Consider the following 20,000-nt stretch of genomic DNA (forward strand, 5'->3'; position numbering starts at 1 on the left):
ACTTTAGTTTCCACACAAGGAGCTCTCACAGTTTGATTTCGAGGCCCACGCATTGGAACGCTCGTAGGACTCCCTACCTTTGACTCTTTGGGCCAGATGTATGGAGAAATGACCGCCTCATTCAGATTTGGCACGCACATTCAAACATGCCATTGTATAGACAAATAGATCACACACACACACACACACACACACACACACACACACACACACACACACACACACACACACACACACACACACACACACACACACATACACACACACACACACACACACACAAATACACACACACACACAGGTTGGAAGCATGTTTAGCCTGCCACAGGAGCACAGAATTGCAAACTGCAGTTTTTCTTACTCATACTTATTCATGGGAAGGTCGAGGGAGAAATGGCGTGGGAGTATAACACAACACAATGAGAGGAGAAGTGTTAATAGCGCTTGTTGAGGTATTCCAGCATATTATGTAGAAAAAAACAACCCAGTGTTTTGCTGTGTAAAATGTCTTTTAAATGTATGTATGTATGAAAACTTGCTCCTCTCTGAAGAATGTTTTAACAGATGAATAGTGTTTATCAGAAGGCTGAAGGCAGACAAACTGGTCAAGTGTTCTTTAGTAACAAAATCAGCACAGTACTCGTTGGGCAACGTTGCTTTTGTCTCTTGTCATTGTGTGCTTCCACTGCTCTCATGCGACCTTGTGTTTTTCTAATAATTATACGCAGCCCTTGGCAGAGTGCCAAGTGTTTTTTTTTTGTTTTTTTTTAATTAGACTTTTTTCCCCAGTGCCCCTCATCTTGTAAACACTTCAGACTCCGAGGCCACCGCCACCCACAGTACTTCTCAGCTCTCTTGCACCCAAACACTTGAGCAGAGCAGCAAACCTCTGGCTCAGGCTCTGGAGGCTGACCCTGAGATGAAGGCCAGGGATTGGAGCAGGCCACATGTAATGGCGTCTTTTCTTTCTTCTCTCTTCCTCTATTGACTCTTGTCTCTCCCTGGATGTGTTGGGCTGAGACTATCGGAAAGGTTCGATTCTTTAAGCATTTGAGAGCTCTGCTCGACTATGGAGGCCTACGAGGTGTGTGTGTGTGTGTGTGTGTGTGTGTATGTGTGTGTGTGTGTGTGTGTGTGTGTGTGTGTGTGAATGCGTGTGTGTGCTTGTGCATGTGTGTATGTGTGTGTGTGTGTGTGTGTGTGTGTGTGTGTGTGTGTGAGTGTGTGTGTGAACGTATGTGTGCATAAATGTATGTTTAAGGGTGTGTGTGTGTGTGTGTGTGTGCATGCGTGTGTGTGTGTGTGTGTGTGTGTGTGTGTGTGTGTGTGTGTGTGTGTGTGTGTGTGAAGACTGTAGATGAGTGAAGCAGCCTTTGAATAATTCAGCATAGTGCCAGTGAGATGGCGCATTCACACCCGTGGCCTCGGTCCGCAGGGACTGAGAGTGTGAGAGTGAGGCGGACACAATGAAATGCCATTTCTCCTCTCTGCCCTCTCTCTCTCTCTCTCTCTCTCTCTTTCTCTCTCTCTCTCTCCTCTCTCTCTGTTGCACTGTCCTTGTGACAGGTCTGTCTCTACCACTCCATTTCTCTCTCACTCATTCTCTCTCTCTCTTTCTCTTCTCACCCACCCACACCTTCCATACTTTGCTGTAATCACTCTTTCGTCCCCCCTCCATTTCCTCTCTCCCTTTTTTCTATCACTTTCTCTACCCCCTTCACACTTTTTACTCTTCTGTGATCAAGCTCCCTCCCTCCATCTCTCTCTCTCTCTCTCTCTCTCTCTCCCTCCATCTCTACAGTACCTCACTCCCTCACTCTCCCACTCTCTCAGAGAGTCAGTCTTCTCCAGGGACCTGCCATCAATAACACAAGTAGACGTGACCGTGTCCGAGCGGCACCTGCAGGAGGTGAGGCTATTAATGGGATTCCGTGAAGGGCAATGAAAGGGCCATCGCCATGCCAGCAGGCCGGTCGGGTCGATCCGCCGGATCGGAAATCAATCAGGTGGCCCCCCGGCTTCACCACCATCACCACCTGCTGTCAGCGAATGGGAGGGGTTGCGGCAGGGGGGCTGGTTCTGACTTTTTCCGAGGCAAATGGACACTGCTGAAATGGAAGGAAGGGTGGTAGATGATGAGATGGGTGGCCGGAGCAGAGCCTGGCTAAAAAGTAATGCAGTGTCTCATCAGCGTTCAACCACCTATTCTCTACGTCTAGGACTCAAACTCTAAAGGATGATTCTATCCTCTAGGACTCATAATGGGATGATTCTATCCTCTAGGACTCTCTAGGACTCATAATGGGATGATTCTATTTCCTTAGGACTCTGTCATGAACAATAAGTTCCGGCTTGCGAAAAAGTTCCGGATGACGTAATAATCACGTTCCGATCAGCTGTTAATTTCTAGGTGAATGTCTATTAGAATCTTAAGTGAATCACTGTCTAAAACATTATGAAAAATTGAGAATTTAAGTCGTCAGTGCGAAATAGATAGCCTATATTTTACACTGTATAGGGGAGAAGATGGAATATGTATCTGGTGAAATACAATTAGCCCTGACTCTTTCGTTGTAAGGTTTTATTGAGCGCCACGCAGCACGTCAAACTTGTAGCCTATTTTACCGCGTCTGTGACCAATATAAGCTAGCCTAGGCCTACTTGGGGTTGTCTATAGCTAACTATCTGAAGCTAGGCCTGCTTGAAAACACTGAAATAGCCTTGGCTACTGTCATGTTGGATATTGAGTTTCGTTATAAATGTATCTTAAAGATAGGCTACAAATCGGTTCGCTAAATATGTCAACCTGTTCGTAGGCTACTAGGCACTGTTCATGTTCCTCGTCCACATTATTAGTCAAACTCTCAATACCCGTTATAACGTAAGCTACATTTCCAGTTGGCTTCAGATAATCACAAAGTCCCTTTATGTCGCTTATGGGAAGGAAGACAGTAACAATGTTGTCCTACCTCATAACGAAGTTCGGCCTTCTGCATTTTATCTCAAAACACAGAGACTAAACGTCATCTTTGCAGTATACAAGTAATGGCAAATGTGGTGTTCAGCTGGTTACATTTGCGTCAGCAAAAAAGTTGGGGAAGCATTGATTTTGCAAGGTGCTAGTCTAGTTATTTTACACTGGAGGAGTTGGACTACAGCAAAACTATCTTAGGAAGAAATCTGTGTTCATATAGTGTCGTACATAAACTCAATCAGGTATCAGACGCTCTAGTATTGTGATAAAGTGCAAGAAATGTTAACCTGGGTAGACTATTTCATTCAGGGCCAACACAGGTGTAGTAGTACAGTATGCAAGTTTCTCAACATCAACAATAGTAAATACACGTACTGTTTTTAAATTCATTAGTAGGCCCACATGCATATAGTTTACTAATCCCCAGACAGCATGTGTGTAACTTAAATCATAAGACATTTGTCATGGTGCACATGGCTTATGGTGGAACAAAAAGTAATTTATTACAAACATTTGGTGGAAAAAGTTACAAAGTAAGAGGGAAACCAAGTATGTAGTGCAAGTCAGCATTTGTAGAAAAAAATGAGAGCCACTGCAACACTGTCCACTCTAATGTTTCTCATGTGTCAAAGGGAATGAATAATTGCCATTAGCAACTTACTGCCAATGCAATTACAACATATTTATAAAATACACATTTTAATAAACATAATAATAATTAGGCAAGAATTACTCAAATGTATGGTCTTTTTATTTCACAAAATAAAACCACAATTGATGTCTGGGCCAGGAGGTTCCTCTTTTTACTGGCATTGGTGAGCCATATCCTCTCCTCCAAGCTGGCTTGGTTGTGCAAATGTCTCAGTCCAGTCCTCTTCTAAGCCAGCCCCTAACTATGGTACGATGCATCAGTCAACTAACCAACATCTAAGTTAAAACTGTTTCCCAAAACTATCATACTTACATAGCACTTTGTAAGTCTTGACCATGATAGTATCCAAACTTCAGTAGTCTGGACTAAGGTGGTCATTACATATAGTAGCCTAACACGCGGACTGACACCTGCAAATAACAGATTTACAGTAATGATGTATGAAATCATCTCTCTCTCTTTTTTTTTGTAATTCAGGGTCATAAAGTTAATTAATTGGTTCATATAGGCTGACCTTGTAAATTAACGACTGCTTTGAATTCACTTTTAAACATTAGTCATTTAATGTGCTGGTGAAACTCTTGTATACTCTATTGTTATTTACCCTCTATTCATTTGTTTACACCGTCATCTCTGTGGTGCAGTGCAATAAGGCTGATGATAGTCTGCGATGTGCAGCACATGACAGTCAGCTGTCCAAGAGTTCAAATCTGGATTGAAATAGTTATTTTAACTACAATATTCTCACCATTGTTTACCTATAAGTCTATCTATTATGCAGATCATATTATCCCCCCACTCCATGACAAGGTTAAAATCAAAGGCTACATATTCTCAACTGACTGATCAAAAGCATGCACCTTGTATTATTATCTGCAGATGTGTGACTTTTACTTGTGTGCACGTGGCTGCAAATTGGCTTTCAAATAATATATTTTATGCCTAAGCCATTTTAAAATATGGATGTATGGTGGTTAGAAGTGTATAATATCAACCAGAAACTTAAATCCGTTTATAATTATCAATTTGTACACAAATCTGGAGTTAGTGCAGTCTTTCACATAAAAATCCCCAGAAATGTTTCTACTATGCTTCTACCACAGGTCGTGGTATCTTGGCTGGACTACTGTTGTCAGTGATATAAGCAGGGTTCTAAATTAACACCCACCAAATGCGGGTTCAAATTTATTTTGGCGGGTGTTAATAAAAACTTACTAGCCAGTTTGGCCTGTGATGCATGAGGCATTACATGCATGAAACATTAGGCTCTGTTCTTGGTCATATATCCCCCTGGCAGTACTTCCTACATTTCCCATGACCACTGTGCTGTAATGCTACGTGATGACGTTTCATACGCCCATTGGCTGCACGCAGTTTGCTGTGAAACCAGCGTGAGAGACGATGGAAACGAACGGAGCGTCTACCAGAAAACACAAGAAATTAGAAGTACGAACGGAGTCAGAGCAGGGAGCATAGACTGAAAGAGGAGGGAGTTAGCCAGTAAAGTAAAGTAAAAAGTACATAACGCATGTACATAACACAAACATAACACGTTACGAAATATTAACGCATTGTGTTTACCTATTTTCTTTGTGGGGGGCTGATGTCATGTAACAGAGGCCGCAAAACCTGAAGCAGCAAGGTGATTTATTTAATTTATTGTCTATGGAGTTAGGTGAAGATGGAACGTGAGGAGCTTGTAGGCGAAAATGTTCAGTTTTAAAAAGTTGCCTGATCAGTGATCACCACCACCAGACGCATAACGCACTATGCGTAGGTCACCGAGAGACAGGAGGGACCAACATTTAGCCAATAAATAGTAGCTGTACGGCAAACTGTTTTTCGCTCTTGTTAGAGAAAGTATACAATGTCAACATGCACCAACAGCATGTTACATAAAGATGATACTTTTCGGGTCCTCTCTATGAAGATCCAACTTGAACGTAGGCCCTATAATGCTACTGCATTTAATTGAGAACGTGTCTGAGCACGCACGAGAGGGAGAGAAAACGAGTAGCAGGTTCCAGCTGGCTTGTCATTGTTGATGATAATTGATATCTCCTTTTTATTAAGTTAAGATTAAACTAAATGCGGCAGTGGTTGGGACAGACTTATGGGGGCGAGAAGAGGAATGAAGCAGGGAATGAGGATATCGACAGAGAAATAGATAGATGAGATCCCAAACATGAAATGAAGTGTTTGCACTTTCTGTGTATATATTTTGTGTGTATTCATGGCAACAATGTTAAAAGTTTGTAGATTAAACTGCTGGCTTCATTAGTCCATCATACCTGTTTCATTGCGACAGTAGACAGTGAGGGTCATTCAAATCATTTGTAAATATAGGCTAGTTAGTTAATTTACTCGCATTTGGCAAGGCGAGTGCATGCCTATTTTAAACCCTGTAGCAAGTGACGGCGCGTCACTCCTTACGCCCTCCTATCAGTTCCTATGGCCACTTGGCCAGTGCGAATGCAAATGAAAAAATGGTTTTGGGGGAGAGTAGTTAGTAGAACTGATTTAGAAGTGGACTGTTCCTATAACTACATTCCTGTAACTACGAAAGACACTATAGTTGCTACTATGCTTTTGGGTAACCCAGCCCTGCACCACAGAGCCCTGCACAACTGTTTCACTGCACATTTAAAGCAGCAAGTAGTGCAGTGTTCCTACCCAAACAGCAACTTCATATGGCTATTTTACAAGCGATAAAACCTACTCTGAGTGATGTTTGCCCTATTAAAAGTTTGTGCCATCAAAATGATTTTGGAAACGTTATTTTAAGGTAAATACAAATACTCTTTAGGGGGACATATGTATACACGTTAATTCAAGGCAGTCATTAGGCTGTAAATGCTATTAGTGTCTCCCTATGTCGGTGTAATAGAACAGTGTCAGAGAAGCACCTACACTTTCTATCTGTCAGGGACCTGAAATGTGCATGTGGACTCATGCACACACGTACACAAACATTTATACCCAGTTGAGGATGCTGGGAGATCACTCTCCGCATCTTCTTTCTGTAGCCTGTAACTGCCTATACAGGTTTTTCTTTTCGATGGTCCCTTCATGGTCCTTGCTTCATGGTCAAGACTGTGATTACTCATTCTTCTCTCTCTCCTTCTAAAATAATGAAGATTAGATTAGATTCAACTTTATTGTCATTGTGTAGACTACAAATACAGAGACAACGAAATGGAGTTTGCGTCTAACCAGAAGTGCAAAAAAGCAGAAAAGTGCAATGTGACACACAGTATAGACAGGTGGTGCAGTATAAGCAGTAGAAGACATATAGTGCAGTGTAGACAGTAGTATACAGTTAAGAAAGTGGTATGGTTTACAGTAATATAAATTAAATATAAATATGTGCAATGTATTAGCAGTAGCCTTATAAGAGCAGGATAGATATGGATATGCAGTGTGAACAGTGTATGAATATTATGTACAGATATGTGCAGTGTAGTCGCAGTAACATTATAAGACTAACAAAAATAATATAGATATACAGTATGCAGTATATTAACAGTAATATTATAAAAACAGAATAAATATGGATATTCAGTATGAACCGTAGACAGATATATAGACAGATATGTGCAGTATAGTAACAGTCAACATTATAAGTAAGTGTATGCACATTAAGAACAGTAAAGAGCTGTAGAATATAGATGTATAAGCTTAAGTGTAATTGCACTATGCATATTTTTACGTATAAATAGAATACTATTGATGGTACAGGGTAGTGTAATTGAAGATAAAAACATGTTAATAAATCATAGGTCTTAATTATACCATATATAATATTTTTATAATATATTCCACATCCACATAATCTTAATTTACACCATGCTCACTGGAGGACTGAAGGCATGAGCTCACTTGTAGCAAGTGTGTGATAAAAAAACTAAGATTAAACGTAAGGCATAGGCTACCAGCTTGCCAGCCAGCATTGATTATAGGCAGTCTGGATGGATGGATTGATAGACAAATACTTTATTCATCCTGAGGGATTTTTAACTAGGCTATTTCATTCAAAATCAAGACATATTTGCCCTTTCTTGTTTGTCAAATAGTCTAACACGATCTAAGAAACTATATTTCTAATTCAAACAGTTTAGATTGTCTATCTGCTAATGTCAACACGACTAGCAAACAACAAAAGTCACCAAATAACAAGCATTGCAAATGTTACGGTCATGCACACATTGTGGAATTGCTGATAGGCCTAATAACGCCGTAATAACCAGAATAATTTGCAATAGCAACAAATAAAATGACTATTACCTGAGCTGATCCACGACCTTCTGGTGTGGTAGTTCTGCTGCTCCGCATCCAGATCCAGATGTAACGTTACGTTAGCAATTTGAGTGAGTCAATCTTCCGTAGTAAAACAAAAAAATACGTTTAAAACCTACCAACCAAACCACTGTAAAGCCTATATGTAATGTTTATGAAGAAATGTTCAAATATAAAATCGGTGCCTGAACGGCAGAAGTATTACACTGAACGTAGGTTGGTAGGCCTATTCCTGTAACGCAAAGCGTGCTGTCAAGCAAGCCATCAACCCCTTGTTGCTGAAGGACTCCTTCGCACGTTTACCGCAGTAGGATTCGGTGGTCACAAAGCATAGACGTCACAAAGGGGTAAATGGATCGTCCAGCGACAGCAACCGTCAAAGCAACGACGCCAACATTCTATGACAAACATTTTAATGCGAGATCGGAACGTGATTATTACATCATCCGGAACTTTTTCGCAAGCAGGAACAAATTGTTCATGACACCTCTCTAGGACTCATAATGGGATGATTCTATCCTCTAGGACTCTCTAGGACTCATAATGGGAGGATTCTATCCTCTAGGACTCATAACTCTATGGACCCTTTCAAGAGAGTTCCATTATCAGCATCATAGTTGGCCCCACAAGACTTCCTTTTTAACATTCCATATGTTATCTTAATGCAGAGGAAGTAGATTGGGGCCCAAATAGAACGTTCAAGCATTGTTTTTGTTTTTATTGATGAAAGGGTGTATAGACCAGAAGACACCATCCCAACCGCTACTCCTCTTAGGACATTTTGAACTTTTGTATTTGTTGTCATTTCCATATCAAACGTGTGGATGAGATGTGCTGTACTGATGGGTATGACTCGTTCTGCCCACTGCAGCCTTGTCACTAGCATGTGTTTCGGGGCGTCAGATGGGTGGCTGTCTCATTGCCTGTCTAAAATAACAACAACAACAACAACAACCCATCTGCTGTGTGTGGCCCCTTGTTGTGCACATGCCTACAGAGCGCATTAGTGGGGGGCCTTGTCCACTCACTGGAATGGGGAAGTGCCATTCTCCATGGGCCAGGCGAGGGTTTGGGACACTGGAATTTTACCCACAATCCCACTTGTTTTGTTGCTAGTTTGTGTGATGTTTGTGTGGACTGGGAGAAAGCTTTGCTATTGCTCTCTTCTTCTCTCTCATCTTTTCCCTATCCTCCTCTCTCTCTCTCCCATCCTCCTCTCCTCTCCTCTCCTCTATGTTCTTTTCTCTGCCTCTCTCTCCTATGCTCCTATATTGTCCTCTCCTTTCCTCTCATCTCTTTCATCACCATTTATTTTCTCGTCTCCTCTACACCAAACAAAATTGTATGTAAAATTAGTATTACTCGCAACTGATAGAGCCATACTGAAAACATGGCAAACATGACAAACATCTTTTCTCTCCTCTTCTCATCTCCTCTCTTCTCCTCTCTTCCCCTCTCATCTACTCTCCTGCTATCTCTTCTCATCTCCTCTCCTCTCATCAACCTTTTTCCCTGTCCTGTCCTCTCCTCTCTTCTCCTCTGCTCTCCTCTGCTCTCATCCTTTCTTTACCTCTGTCCTCTCTCCTCCTCTCCTCTCCTACCATCTCTCTTCTCTCCTCCCTGTTCTCTTCCTCTCCTCTCCTTTCCTCTCCCCTCTTCTCCTCTCCTCTCTCCTCTCCTCCTCTCCTCTCCCCTCTCCTCCTCTCCTCTCTCCTCTCCTGTCCTCTCCTCTCCTCTCTCCTCCTCTCCTCTCCTCTCTCCTCTCCCCTCTCCTCCTCTCCTCTCCTCTCCTCCTCTCCTCTCCTCCTCTCCTGTCCTCTCCCTCTCCTCCTCTCCTCTCCCTCTCCTCTCTCTCCTCCTCTCTCTCTCCTCCTCATGCCTCTCCTCCTCCTCTCCTGTCCTCCTCTCCTCCTCTCTCCTCCTCTCCTCCTCTCCTCTCCTCCTCTGTCCTCTCCTCTCCTCCTCTCCTCTCCTCTCCTCCTCTCCTCTCCTCTCCCCTCTCCTCCTCCTCTCCTCTCTCCTCCTCTACCCTCTCCTCCCCTCCTCTCCTGTCCTCTCTCCTCCTCTCTCCTCTCTCCTCCTCTCCTCTCTCCTCTCTCCTCCTCTCCCTCTCCTCTCCTCCTCTCCTCCTCTCTCCTCCTCTCCTCCTCTCTCCTCTCTCCTCCTCTCCTCTCCTCTCCTCTCCTCCTCTCCTCTCCTCTCTCCTCCTCTCCTGTCCTCTCTCCTCCTCTCCTCTCTCCTCCTCTCCTCTCTCCTCTCTCCTCCTCTCCTCTCCTCTGCCAGCTGCACTTCTCTCCTTCTCTCCCGGCTGTGTGTCAGAGATGTAATCAGGCTTGATTACAGCAGCCAGCGGCCCGCTCTCGCTTTCAGAAAGGGGTGAATAAGCACATCCCGGCCTGTGTGTGTGTGTGTGTGTGTGTGTGTGTGTGTGTGTGTGTGTGAGTGTGTTAGGTTTTGAACAGACAGAAGTGCCGTGAAAGCAGGGATTTTAGGCGACCAATACCCCCCAACTCCCCACCCCCTGGCCACACCACATCCTATTTGGTGCGTCCACCTCGCTACTCACGCCCACGGTCCGTCTGCCGTCGCTCGCCAGCGGCAGCGGAATGCCGCCCCCTAATCCCGTCCCATAATGCCGCTGACATTAGGGAAGTCCCACCGCTTCCTAATTGGCTGACGGTCAGATTAGGCGCCGCACAATGGGCTTCGCTGACACCGTCTGTGTTTTCCAAACAGAGGGATTAAAGTAGAGAGGGAGAGAGGGAGGGAGAGAGAGAGAGAGAGAGAGAGAGAGAGAGAGAGAGAGATGGGGAATGAGGGAAGAGCAGAGAGGTGAGGGCCTGAAATTAGATGAGGGTCTATCTGTCTGTCTGTCTGTCTGTCTGTCTGCCTGCTTTTAAGCCCTTAGCATGGCCCAATGCCCACGCACCAAACGTGATTGTATGTAAAATGAGTATTCCTCCCAACTGAGCCAGTTGGGAGGAATACTAATGGCAACAGTGGCATATCAATGCCACATGGCAAATATCCTCTCCCAAATCTTCACCTTCTACCTACACCTTAGCTCAACACAGTTTACTTGTACAGGCATCTGGATAGTATCTGCATGTACGTATTTCACCATCTTGAGCGGGAAAACAAACCCATCATCTGTTTCTGGTTCAGCTCGAGGCTATTTCAACTATTTCACAAACAGTTAAGAAAGACAACAAGTGACAGACGATTAAGTAGCCTTGCAGCTTCTGTTGTTTGTCACTATAGAAGATAGATGTGAGGCTTGTGCCAGATGTTTCTGTCTGGGTTCAGCCATAAAGAATGAGAGTTGTTGTTGTTTTGACAGTTTGAAAAAACCCATTCAAACTCCATTCCATTTGTTGTAAACTGCAGCAGTTTACAATAAACCGAAAGTATTTTTTTTTTATTGCCTTGTTTTGTTTGCATTTACAGAGAGTGCATAAACTTTTGGTGAATTTAGTCAGACCACCTACACGTGCTGTGACTGAGATCTGAGATCTGAGAAATGAGATTCTTATTTCTTGAAGTTTCTGTTTATACATGCCTGGGCACACAAACACACACACACACACACACACACACACACACTCAACACCACTGACCTCCATCCCCTCTCTTACTCTCTTACCCACACAACACAACACACAAATCAATACAACCCATTACAAACAACACAATACAATACAAAGCAACACAACACTGTTCAACCCAACACCAGACTCACCTCCATTGACCTCCTCCATACTCCCTCACCCCCCCAGTAAGTCAATACCTCTGACCACCAGATGATCATCCTACACCCAGTCACCACCTCTTTACCCAGCTGACCTCTGCACCATGGCAGCTCCAAATGACGCTGACCTTTGACCGTTGGCTCTCCAATATATCTTACAGGATGCCATGCTGTGCCTGGGGTGTTTTAGTGTGAGTGCGTGTGTGTGTGTGTGTGTGTGTGTGTGTGTGTGTGTGTGTGTGTGTGTGTGTGTGTTCAGGGCTTAAATTTCACTGCGGGATTGCGGGTATTGCGCATAATTTGTTCAAGTCCCGCAACTCTAGCCATCATAATGCGAGAAATTCCCGCATACACTTTTCACCCTGTCTGATGACGTTAATATAGCCTAATCATTAAGTGGCGTGAATGCGGTGCTATTGACCGGACTGATCAACTACCGAGTTGAATTGAACATAGCCTCATGCAGACGCACACACACACGGAGAGAGAGAGAGAGAGACAGAGACAGAGAGAGAGAGAGAGAGAGAACCACTTTGCGCTTACGCAAATAGGCTACGCTACCATGGCAAACTTTTACATCTGGAAAGAGCTCCTTGGTAACTATCCTGCTAGCTCAGGTCACGTCAACACTTGATCCCAGAAAGATTGTCTTCGACATGTTAGTTTTTTGAACAATTATTGTATCTAATGACATAGAAAACATAATGATTTGCATACACATACCGCACTATGCACAACTTTTTTATTCACTAGCGACTACAGCCTAAACCGTCAGGTTGAAGGGGGGGCTAATTACTCCATAGAATTACTCTCAGGTATTTTCTTAAAGTGACAGGCACTGAATTACACCCTACTCATCACCAATGTGCACTCAATTGGACCTACACACCACATTAAAGATATGCCTAAGTGTTATAGGTTAAACGTCAATATGAGGCATTCAAATTACTAAATATGTTTAGCTACTATAGTAATAGTAAAATGCTATACTTTAAAAAATGCATTATTAAATAAATACACTCTATATGAATTCAAAAATATATGATAGAAACATATCACATAAGCTATCATTTTCAGTGTGTGTTTTGTGTGTGTGGAGAGAGTCAAGCAGAATCTAGGATGTCCACTGTTGTGAATGATCCCACTACAGTATATATATTACTGATGACGTCAGGGTGGTGGGGCCCCAAAATCAAAGCACTTTTTTTTTAAAAGTATCGAAGTATTGAAATCGCAATTCTTGACTTGGTATCAGAATCAACCCCCCCTCCCCCCCAAATTGTGTAAATCCCCCCTACATGAATAACCTAAGGGGGGAATTCCCCCCCATTTTGAAAAATGAATTTTAAGCCCTGGTGTTTGTGTGTCAGAATGATCATATGTCGGAAAAATGAAGCTTCTCAAAGGAATGCGCATTGTCAGTCATAATTGCGCCCCCTCTACAGGCGAGCGCTGCTAGCGTGCTCTGGTAGCCACGGTGATGGCATGGCATCGGCGGCGATGGTGGTGGCGGTGCGATGAGTGATCTGTAATTTCCTCCGCTGAATCACCGCGCGGGGGGTTGTTTGTCACCCAGAATGGCGCTTTGTGGGGGCCGATTGGGGGCGGGAGGCAGAAATAGGTCACCGTCTACAAAAGCAGCATCTCGCTTCCTCCTCTTCCCCTCTCACCAACTCCATTTTCTCTCTCTTTTCTCTCTCTCTTTTCTCTCTCTCTCTCTCTCTCTCTCTCTCTCTCGCTCTTCCTCTTTCAAGCTGTCTTTTGCACTCTCTCAATTTCATTTCAATTTCATGCATGAGAACTATAAATTGTACTGCCATAGGACAAAGTCAGAGGCACGCATGCATGTTCAAGTGCATGCTTAAATATACTATGCAGTGTGTGTAGAGATCATGTGTTTTGTGTGCAGCACACAGTTGCAGGTCATTCTCTCTTTGCCCATCACAGTCCAGTTCAGAATGCTTTACTCGATCGAAACTGACAGACACTGTGTGTGTGTGTGTGTGTGTGTGTGTGTGTGTGTGTGTGTGTGTGTGTGTGTGTGTGTGTGTGTGTGTGCGTGCGTATAACTCGTCATCAGCACCAGCTCCGCTGCTCTCTGCTGAGTCTCAGCATCTGTCCACGCGGGGCCGGTCAGGGCCCCAGCAGGCCAGCGGGCCCTGTCTCCCGCCCCGGATGGCTAGCATATGGACGAGAGGCGAGGAGAGGAGAGGGAGAGGGGGATAGGAGAGGAAAGCAGAGGAGAGGAATGGAGAGGAGAAGAGAGGAGGAGAGGATAGACAAGGGGAGGAGTGGAGAGGAAAGGAATGGCAAGAAGAGGAGTGGAGGAGAGGAGGAGAGGAGGAGTGGAGAGGAGAGTCAGCAGCAGTAACGGAAACAGCCAGAGCAGCAGCAACTACGGGCGGTGGAGGCGGTGGAGAGCAGCACAGGACGGAAGTAGCCCACTAGTCCTCTAGTCTGGAGTCTGTCACATCGCGTCCAGCAGCTCTTGGATCACAATGCGGGCGATACTCACCTCATCCCGGGGGAGGCAGTGAAATAAATAGAGGTGGGAAGGGAAGAGGGGGAGAGAGAGGGAGAGAAGAGAGAGGGAGAAAGTGAGAGAGAGGGGGAGCGACAAAGAAGAGGGGAGAAAGAGAGAGGGAGAGAGATAGATGGAGAGAGAGATACATAAAGAGAGAGAGAGAGAATTGCCATTCCATGGTGTGTTTTTGCTGCAAGTCCATGTCTGCTGTGGGTCTGCTTGCTCCTCACTCTCTGATTGACAGGCAGAGAGTACAGCGGAGACAGGGGGCCGTCAGCATCTTTGTAGACAAACCAATCAACACACAGCACACATACCCCCCCCCCCCCCCAGCAGCGCTGTTGATTGAGTCCGGGGATAGTACCTACACACAGCCTCTCCTGATTGTGAGATGTGTGTGTCTGTGTGTGTTGTATATGTGCGTCTGCTTGGGTATGCTTGAGTCTGTGTACCTTGGTGTGTCTGTCAGTCTGTCTTTGTCTGTTGGTATGTCTGTCTGCTTATGTATGTATGAGTCTGTCAAGTGTTTGTGTGTGTGTGTGTGTGTGTGTGTGTGTGTGTGTGTGTGTGTGTGTGTGTGTGTGTGACAAAACCATTCCCCAGGGGGTCATTACCACCTAGCACAGTACTCCCAACAGGCCCCCTAATGAATGCGCTCTGGAGTCTAAAGTGTGACAACGCTTCTCCTGTGGCCCTGCTGCAACGCATGAATATGGAGTGCAGCTGATTGCTGGGGCCGCCTGATTGGTCGAGTGCCGAGGCAGTTGGACGGCAAACCGACGGGCTCACAGTAACCTCTGAGGATCCGTGCTGCCAAGTGTTTCAGAATGGAGCCATGAGCAGGGTGGTGGACCAGTGGAGGTGTGGCCAGTGAGAGGGCAGTGGAGGTGTGGCCAGTGGAGGTGTGGCCAGTGAGAGGGCAAGTGGGGGTGTGGCCAGTGCAGGTGTGGTCAGTGCAGGTGTGGCCAGTGGAGGTGTGGCCAGTTTCTTTCTTTCTTTCTACAAACTACAAACAACTCCAGCTGTGCGCTACGGAGAGCAACTACAAACAACTCCAGCTGTGCGCTACGGCGAGCAACTACAAACAACTGGAGCTGTGCACTACGGAGAGCAACTACAAACAACTGGAGCTGTGCACTACGGAGAGCAACTACAAACAACTGGAGCTGTGCGCCACGGCGAGCAACTACAAACAACTGGAGCTGTGCGCCATGGCGAGCAACTACAAACAACTGGAGCTGTGCGCCACGGCGAGCAAGGCTAATCGCGTGCGGTCTCCTCTCTACCTCGTGTGCAGATCGCCCATCTCCGGAGCCGTCCGCACTCCACACTGTCAGAGAGAGAGGGAAAGTGACTTCAGACAGAATGATATCATGATTCAGCCGTCTGCACAAGAGAGTGCTCATATGTGTCTTACATGCTGGTGTGTGTGTGTGTGTGTGTGTGTGTGTCTGTGTGTGTGTTTGTGTGTGTGTGTGTGTGTTTGTGTGTGTGTGTGTGTGTGTGTATGTCCATCTCCAGGGCCCCCTCCATGCTCGCTCTGTCAGGAAGAGACTCCCCCCCCAACCCCACCCCACTCCCAGCGCGCATCCCCACCCCATCTTCCTCAGGAGTCGTTAAGCAGGATGTTTGTTGCCAAGCACCCGGCCAATGAAATAAAAACAAATGTATCCCACTTCTGCAGAAATAGCTCAACCTAAAGTGAACTGTTCAGCGGCCGTAAAGTGTAGCCACAGCCGACCCCTGCCCGCACCCTCTAGTGTTAACTATGCTCAAGGAAATGCAGAACTTTGGTCTTTTTGTCATGCTATTACTTTGATTGATCTGATCTCTCCTTGTGAGTTTTAATGTGTCTAGCCCAGTAAGGGCTGTCGCACAGCGGGGCATCGGACCACAGAGAGATATGGCTCCACCGAAATAAATAAGAGTAGAAGTCCCTCAAAAGTGCTTAGCCAGATGTAAGTAGGCAAGTTAGCGCAAAACATTTTTTGGGGCGATTGTATGTGTGTGTGTGTGTGTGTGTGTGTGTGATTTTTAAAGGGAAAAGGGGGCCTGGTTGGGAAAAACGAGGGGCAAAGTAAAGTACAAGTCATAGTCAAATAATGGGGGAAAACATAAATTCTCAGAAATGACCTAGAATCGGGTAGTAATGAAGAGACGCTTCGGAATTAGTTTTCAAAGAATTACATGCTGTGGAAGTGGAGTGTCCTCGTTCCTGTTAGCGGGAGTCGATGCCACAGAGCGAGAAGAGAGAGAGAGAGAGAGAGGGAGAAACACCCGGACTGAAAAAAATAGGAAGCTAATTACCATCGCCTGACATCAAAGGTCCTCTTTGAAGTCATCCACGCACGCTTCCTGCTCATGCTGAGCAGCGGCAGCCTCGCTGGCACCACCCAGCCGTCCTCAACCAGTCACTGGGTCGCTCCGCACAGGACTGCAGTGAATCATACACGCACGTGTGTGTGTGTGTGTGTGTGTGTGTGTGTGTGTGTGTGTGGTTGTGCGCGCGTTTGTGTGTGTGTGTGTGTGTGTGTGTGTGTGTGTGTGTGTGTGTGTGTGCAACCCATTCAAGACGCATGCTGATGAGACATGGCAAACCATTGGAAGCACTTTGTTGCACGTTGCGACGTACAAATTGCCCAATCCCCTCCCAGAACAAATCCGCGGCAATTAGCTCCTCTGGCTGTTTCAGGAGTGGTTAATCAACCAATGGAGCTTCAAGACAATGATGGCAGGCCAGCCGGCCGAGCCCGGCCCATATTCATTTTCTCTCCATTACGGCCTTTCACGCTCGGCCAGTCAACAGTGGGCAGAGATAAGGGGTGACGGAGAGGAGATGGCGCACACTGACACTCTCTCTCTTTCTCTCTCTCTCTCTCTCTATCTCTCTCTCTATGTCTCTTTCTGCTTCTCACTGACAACTCTTCCATACCGGGCAGACATTCAGGCTTGTTGAATTGATATTGATGACATGTAATGGCAGTGGCGACTGTTGATGGACAGAGAGATAGTGTGATGGACATTTGCAGATGAGGTCATCATATACTGTAATATTTTCACTGGAGTGTATTCTCTTGTCTTGTAGAGCTATGATATTCTAATAACAGCAACAGAAACAAGAACAAGGGAGAATGCTAATGATTATAATTATTATAGTTTGGCTGCATCAGGAAACTAGTGACTTAATTAAATTGGCTTGCATATTTTGCAACCATGTTGCATGATGCTGTGGCCCGTGCTAATTGAGAATCAAGCCAGAGAGAGACAGTGACTTCAGACAGAATGATATCATGATTGAGGCGTCTGCATAAGAGAGTGCTCATATGTGTCTTACATGCTGGTGTGTGTGTGTGTGTGTGTGTGTGTGTGTGTGTGTGTGTGTGTGTGTGTGTGTGTGTGTGTGTGTGTGTGGTGTGTGTGTGTGGTGTGTGTGTGTGGTGTGTGTGTGTGTGTGTGTGTCAATGCACGTGGGAAGTGCAGAGCCATTAGTGTGCCTTTAGAGTGTTTAGCGAACACCACACCACACTTAAGAGGGAAAGAAAAAAGAAAAGGAGAGAAGAAGCTCCTCAGCACTTAAGTCAGTGAGAGAGGGATAGAGAAAGAGAGAGAGAGAGAGAGAGAGAGAGAGAGAGAGAGAGAGTGCTGCTCTAGAGCTATCACAGCTAGCATCAATTAGCACAACCTCTGGAGCTGATAGCTGCCTAATTACTGCCGCCTCGCTACTTCCTGGTGGATGCTTCAGGAAGCCATTAGCATCAGCAGTTTAGCTGCACGCCTTGCTTAAGGCTCTCACTAGCACTGTTTGTTATGGGCACCAGGAGGGGCAGTGGTTTGATGCTGTGGTTTTGTGTGTGTGTGTGTGTGTGTGTGTGTGTGTGTGTGTGTGTGTGTGTGTGCGTGTGTGTGCATGCTTGTGTGTGTGTGTCTGTGTTTGTGTGTGTGTGTGTATTTTTGTGCATGTTTTTGTGTGTGTGTGTGTGTGTGTGTGTGTGTGTGTGTGTCTGTAGGGCATGAGGGTGTTATCGATGAAGACCGCAAGCAAAAATCAATACGAAGACAGAAGACGTTTGTTTTTGTGGAGCCCAGGCAGGTTGACCCTGAACGACTCTTTGTTTTTTTTGCTGGCAGTGTGCCGGAGAAGGCTTGGGCATTAATTGATGCGGAAGGTGTTGACTTTCCTCTCCAGTTTTTGACAAGTGGTTGTTAAAGTGGAACTTGGCCTTCTGCGTATGAATTTGCATGACTGCTGCTGTCTCTTCCCATTGTGTTTTGGGTTAGAAATGTAAAATTAAAAGGATTGTACTCTCTTTCACCTTCAACCGGAAAAAAAAGACAAACCATAAAATCTGCTCAAATATTCCTTTGAACTGAGGCGAATAAAAGCAGCCCTTTTATCACTTTGGTGCGAAAACTCGTTTAAGGGTCAGTGATGTCTCTCTTTTTTTCCCTTTTCTCAGCTAATACATTCTATCAAATCTCTCTCTCTTTTCCTTGTCTTTCGTCCTTAACTCCCGATCGAGCGGTGTGATACGGTCTAAACGTGCTCTACCTGACAGCCGCACCTCAAGGTCAGGTGTTTAATCACGATGAGGAAGAGCTCAAAAAGGCTTCTCACCAGTCCTCCTTCCATCCCGCTGAGGGAAACATTGAGTGATGATCAGGGCGCGAGTCCTTCCGTCTCATCCGTGTCGCGGTGATGGGATCATTACCTGGGGAGGGTCGAGAGGCTAACTCGCTGTCTGACTCTCTGTCTCTGTTCCTTTCTCCTTGCAGGCACGACCAGGCAACCCAAGGAAGGCGAGGTCCCGGGGGTGGACTACAACTTTGTGTCTGTTGAGCGGTTCATGGAACTGGAGAAAAGTGGGGCCCTGTTAGAGAGTGGAACTTATGAGGGTAAGTGGAAGACAAGAAACATACCTTTGGTACTGTATCTGGAAGACAAGGTTCTGGAACCATGGCATTTTGTAAGATATAGGGGCTTTTAAAGGGAGGGACTAAATTAAGTTTTTGAACCAAGAAATGCTTCTGGAACCGGGGTGCGTATATCTATTTCAGGGCCCTTATCTGATGGAGACAGTGCTGAACTCCTTTCAATAAAGTCAATCACAAGAGTAGTGAGTTGGCTCCTTTCTGATTAAGAGTTTTATTTTACATTTCCATCTCATCCCCCCGCTCACTTAAGCCCCTTTAAAAGCTGCCTTTGAAGATGTAATGGACTTGGAGCTCTGCGGCTCATCACAGGCTCATTTAGTCTTGGCCCTTCACTCATAGGTTGCCTCCATTTGACCCAGGCCATTGTTGGACCTCTGAGAAAATGAACACGTTTTGTACAAGAGCAAACAGCGGGGAGCTCCAGAGTTCATTTGGGGCTTGTTCAGGCGGTGTTGGGTGAGAGCTTAGAGTGCATGAAATGGCAGGTTCTCCTCCAGGTTCTGGTACAAGTTAATAGCCCCATTTAAGTGCTCATACAGGCAGGCCTTCATGCTTCCCTACTCTTTGCCTCTTGACAACCCTGGGTGTGTGTGTGTGTGTGTGTGTGTGTGTGTGTGTGTGTGTGTGTGTGTGTGTGTGTGTGTGTGTGTGGGCGTGCACTCTCTTTCGTGTACTTTCGGATAAGACACTGCATAAGACCATTTGTTATATAAATACTTGGTTTTCCCTTGTGCCTGTGTTGTCTGTATAGTCCTTGTGCCTGTGTTGTCTGTATAGTCCTTGTGCCTGTGTTGTCTGTATAGTCCTTGTGCCTGTGTTGTCTGTATAGTCCTTGTGCCTGTGTTGTCTGTATAGTCCTTGTGCCTGTGTTGTC

At 45.4% G+C, this 20,000-nt stretch overlaps 1 protein-coding gene across 11 annotated transcripts in view; it reads left to right on the plus strand.

Annotated features, from left to right (window-relative positions):
• Positions 1 to 20,000, plus strand: part of magi2a (membrane associated guanylate kinase, WW and PDZ domain containing 2a) — a 250,106-nt gene that overhangs the window by 130,409 nt on the left and 99,697 nt on the right. For all 11 annotated transcript variants that reach the window (XM_048267425.1, XM_048267427.1, XM_048267429.1 and 8 more), the window contains exon 3: positions 18,968 to 19,087. In XM_048267425.1, coding sequence (XP_048123382.1) covers positions 18,968 to 19,087 — 120 coding nt within the window. The remainder of the gene's footprint in view (positions 1 to 18,967; positions 19,088 to 20,000) is intronic.

Source organism: Alosa alosa, chromosome 17 (genome assembly GCF_017589495.1).
Source record: "Alosa alosa isolate M-15738 ecotype Scorff River chromosome 17, AALO_Geno_1.1, whole genome shotgun sequence".
Taxonomy (NCBI): Eukaryota; Metazoa; Chordata; class Actinopteri; order Clupeiformes; family Clupeidae; genus Alosa; species Alosa alosa.